This window comes from Cnephaeus nilssonii, assembly GCF_951640355.1.
Source record: "Cnephaeus nilssonii genome assembly, chromosome: 15".
NCBI lineage: Eukaryota > Metazoa > Chordata > Mammalia > Chiroptera > Vespertilionidae > Cnephaeus > Cnephaeus nilssonii.
In genome coordinates this window covers 30,714,942-30,718,459 of record NC_137086.1, presented here as the reverse complement: position 1 = coordinate 30,718,459, position 3,518 = coordinate 30,714,942, and the positions used below count along the sequence as shown (strand labels likewise).

The following is a 3,518-nucleotide window of genomic DNA, read 5'->3' as shown; positions in this document are numbered from 1 at the left end:
TAGACAGCTGATATTAAATATAATGAATGGAATTCTTCTGCCGAAGTATAGTTTATCAATTTGATCCATCAACTTTGATGCTTAAAAAATTCACTGGAATAAAATTCAACAATCAAATGTTAGTTCATGTCTTTTATTAACCCAAATACAATTACTTGTCTTCTGGTTTGTTGAAGCAATAGGTCAGACAACATTTGCCACAATAATGTCTGTCAAAGTGGCTGGCCATAAAAACTCCAGCACCACATTCATCTGAAGGGCACTCTCGGCGAAGGCGACTGATTTTGCCATTCTCGTCCACCTAAAAAGTACAAACTTGCTGTTAAGATAGTTTTACAACATATTTTGAAGTTTATTTTAAGTGAATCAAAATACGTAACCTTTTAATCACACAATGGTAGTTTTTAGTATTTACAAACCCAAGGCATCCCAAACCCTCACCAGTAATTACTACACCAAACAAGTTCAGAGCTCATTCAAGTCAAACCCCGCAAGTGGTAGACTAAGCTAGACCTGAACCCAGATCTGACTTCAAAATCAAAACCCTCGTTTAGAACAAGCAGCTAAAGATAATCCCCATTATCTAAAGTTCAAGTATTAACAGGAAAAGAAATTTTATACTAGGAGTTTGAAACCAGCGATATAAACACAATTTATTAACCTATAGGCAAAAATTTTTTAATAAGTGGGCTCACTTTGTAGTATTTCAGGACAGCCAGCTTAACCTTCTTTCTCTTATGCTTGTTCTTCTTGGGAGTGGTGTAGGACTTCTTCTTCCTTTTCTTGGCACCACCACGAAGTCTCAACACAAGATGAAGCGTGGACTCCTGTTAATGAGGCAGCATGAAACAAGCTTTAAAAACAATTACGTTAATGCTCAGGCTCCACTACCAATGGAAAGCTAGCATCACGCATCTTCTAATTAGATGCAATAGGAAGCACACCATACCACAGGAGAGGGGGTCTGGGGGGAAGAGTCTTAGCTAGTGTGCAGGGAGATTAGAGAACACTAAATCACACCTCGGGATACAACCTGCCAAACCCAGAATGCGAGAACTAGAGCAGCACTGCTCCGATGTTAACGTAGGAGTCACCGAGGAAATCTGAATCATCTAAAGCTAGCCTTATAGCATTAGGTACTTGTCAGAAACTTCAACATTTATACAGGGCCGCTCTTTCTAACAGACCTTCTGAATGTTGTAGTCAGACAAAGTACGCCCGTCTTCCAGTTGCTTGCCAGCAAAGATCAGTCTTTGCTGATCAGGAGGAATTCCTAGTGAAGAAAACCAACAAATTAGGCCACAGCAGAACAAGCCTCTGCTCAAGATTTACAAAGTAATAATCTTGAATTAAATGGTACTAGCAGCCCTCAGAGTTCGCACTGCAGGCTATGCATGCGTGGTTTTAAAGGTTTACTGATTTTACCTCACATAATCGTTAACAGTACTTAATACGGACATGCTAACAGAATCGTCATTTTGCAGATGAGGAAACCGGTGTAAAGAATTAAATAGCTCGTCCAAATTCACAGTAAGTGGAATGCACTACAGCTTGGTTCCATGCTCAAAAACGTTTGTCTAGCCCTAACCGGTTTGGCTCAGTGGATAGAGCCTCGGCCTGCGGACTGAAGGGTCCCAGGTTCGATTCCGGTCAAGGGCATGTACCTTGGTTGCGGGCACATCCCCAGTGGGAGGTGTGCGGGAGGCAGCTGATTGATGTTTCTAACTCTCTATCCCTCTCCCTTCCTCTCTGTAAAAAAATCAATAAAATATATATTTTTAAAAAACACAAAAAAGTTTGTCTACCGTGTTACTTCAAAAGATTTCACTGATCAATCTGACCTCTGCCCACCCCACCCAGCGCACGTCTGCGGGGCACCTGCAGGTCGGCTGGAGCCTCCGGAGGTTACTATGTCTGAACTAGAAAACATCACTTGCCTTCCTTATCCTGGATCTTGGCCTTTACATTTTCTATCGTATCCGAGGGTTCAACCTAAGAGTTTTCAAATGCAAAGGTATTGGTAAGACAGTAAGAAAAGAAACGCTCAATTCGAGTGCACCGAGCGGGGTGGGGGGCCTGCAGCCTCCCCAAAAGAGCTGGTCCCTCACCCGGCCGACAGGCCACCTCCCAGGACCGCACACCGCGAGCACTTCCCCAGCCCCGCGGGGGCGGCGGCGGCGCCGCACGTGCTGGGCCCGCCCGGCCCGAGCGCCTCCCGCCCATTCCGGGACCCCCGCCTTGGTCGTCAGGCCGGCACCCCCGAGGTGAGGGCCGCGCCTTCACACGGGCAGCAGCTGCGCAGACCCCCGCCGTGCTCAGCAAACAGCTCTCAATTCACGGTCAGGTTTCACAACCCAGACTCGGAAACACGCGTCTAGACCGAAAGCAGCGCCGGCCCGACATCCACCTCCGGGCCTTCCTCAGGCCTCGGCTCCCGCACGCCACCTGGCCCGCACCTCGAGAGTGATGGTCTTCCCCGTGAGGGTTTTCACGAAAATCTGCATCTTGGCGGCGACTCCACCTGAGGTGGGGGAGAAGAAAGAGACCGGTTACACCTGGGGACACAAGAAGGGGAAGGCCGGTAGGCCGCCGGCCAGGGAGCGGACGCGAAGCACACACTCACCGCAGATGGCGGATCGGAAAGGAAGAACGCCGCGCAGGCCCACACGGTTCCCGGGGCCGCCGCCGCAGGCCCCACCTCTTAGGCGGCCACACCAAGTGCCTGACTGCTATCACCGCGGCTGTCTAGCCACATGCCAGACTAGCTCGTTTTGAACCTCATTTCTTCTCGTTCTAAGCCGGGCTTATTTCTCACTTTAACCTCCAGAATGCTCTAGAGATAGTAGGTTTAAACAACTTAAAATGTCTTTAAAAGGCTTTTCTCCTAGAGGGGACGTGGCTAGGAGGGTCTTAAAAAAGGGGGTGGGGTTGAGGGGGGCCTCATTGAGGAAGAGGAGGAAACGGAAGTGTCTTCTGGGAGTTGTAGTTTCCACTGCTTGCTTTGGGCTGAGACTACTTGTCCCAAGATGCAGTTCCACACGCCCGGCTTCCCGTAGTAACTAACTCCAAGCACCGGAGTTGGGGTTTTTGGAGAAAGGGATTAAGGTGAGGAGGGAGGAAGGGCGAAGCGAAGTAATGCTTTCAGGGAAGGTGGAAACGGGTCGGAAATGACTAGGAGGAAAGAGCGAGAGACTGGGGAGGGGTAGTGGAACGGAGGTAGCGTCCACCTACTCACCGAGGCGGTTAGGAGCTGAGGATCCAGCCGTCTCCCACCGGCTGCTCCCTGGGCCTGCAAGGGAAGGAGTTCCTTGGCCAACTCCAGGCAAACTGAAAAATAGGTGATATCTCCAAAAGCTCGGCTTCATCCTTGTTTTTCCTTTTTTGCCCCGTAGTCCCTCCGCCTTCAGCCCCCAAGTCTCCGCTGGTGTGAAGAAAGTTCTGAGCCTGGTTTGTCGTGGGAGACAGTGTTCAATAGGTTGCAAATCTTAGGCCCGGTTTTCAAATGTTAAAATGAAGCC

At 49.1% G+C, this 3,518-nt stretch overlaps 1 protein-coding gene across 2 annotated transcripts; it reads right to left on the bottom strand.

The window, feature by feature from the left end:
• Nucleotides 1-117: 117 nt before the first annotated feature.
• Nucleotides 118-3,410, bottom strand: RPS27A (ribosomal protein S27a). Of its 2 annotated transcripts, none has more exons than XM_079791936.1 (6): nt 3,236-3,410; nt 2,457-2,521; nt 1,938-1,992; nt 1,188-1,273; nt 696-827; nt 118-301 (listed from the first exon to the last, which is right to left on the bottom strand). In XM_079791936.1, the coding sequence occupies exons 1-6, from the start codon at nt 3,363-3,365 to the stop codon at nt 152-154; spliced, it is 618 nt and encodes a 205-aa protein (XP_079648062.1). In that variant the 5' UTR covers nt 3,366-3,410; the 3' UTR covers nt 118-151. The 2 variants fall into 2 exon arrangements, with proteins under 2 accessions (XP_079648062.1, XP_079648063.1); XM_079791937.1 differs by lacking the exon at nt 3,236-3,410 and adding an exon at nt 2,624-2,662.
• Between the last annotated feature and the right edge of the window lie 108 nt (nt 3,411-3,518).

Bases quoted from the DNA above. Each gene is read 5' to 3' on its own strand.
- RPS27A (XM_079791936.1), bottom strand. From the start codon at position 3,365: ATGAAGCCGAGCTTTTGGAGATATCACCTATTTTTCAGTTTGCCTGGA. The intron at 1,993-2,456 runs GTGCGGGCCAGG...GAAAACTCTTAG, and splicing joins GGAAGACCATCACTCTCGAG to GTTGAACCCTCGGATACGAT. The intron at 1,274-1,937 runs GCAAGTGATGTT...TTTCTTCACTAG, and splicing joins CAAGATCCAGGATAAGGAAG to GAATTCCTCCTGATCAGCAA.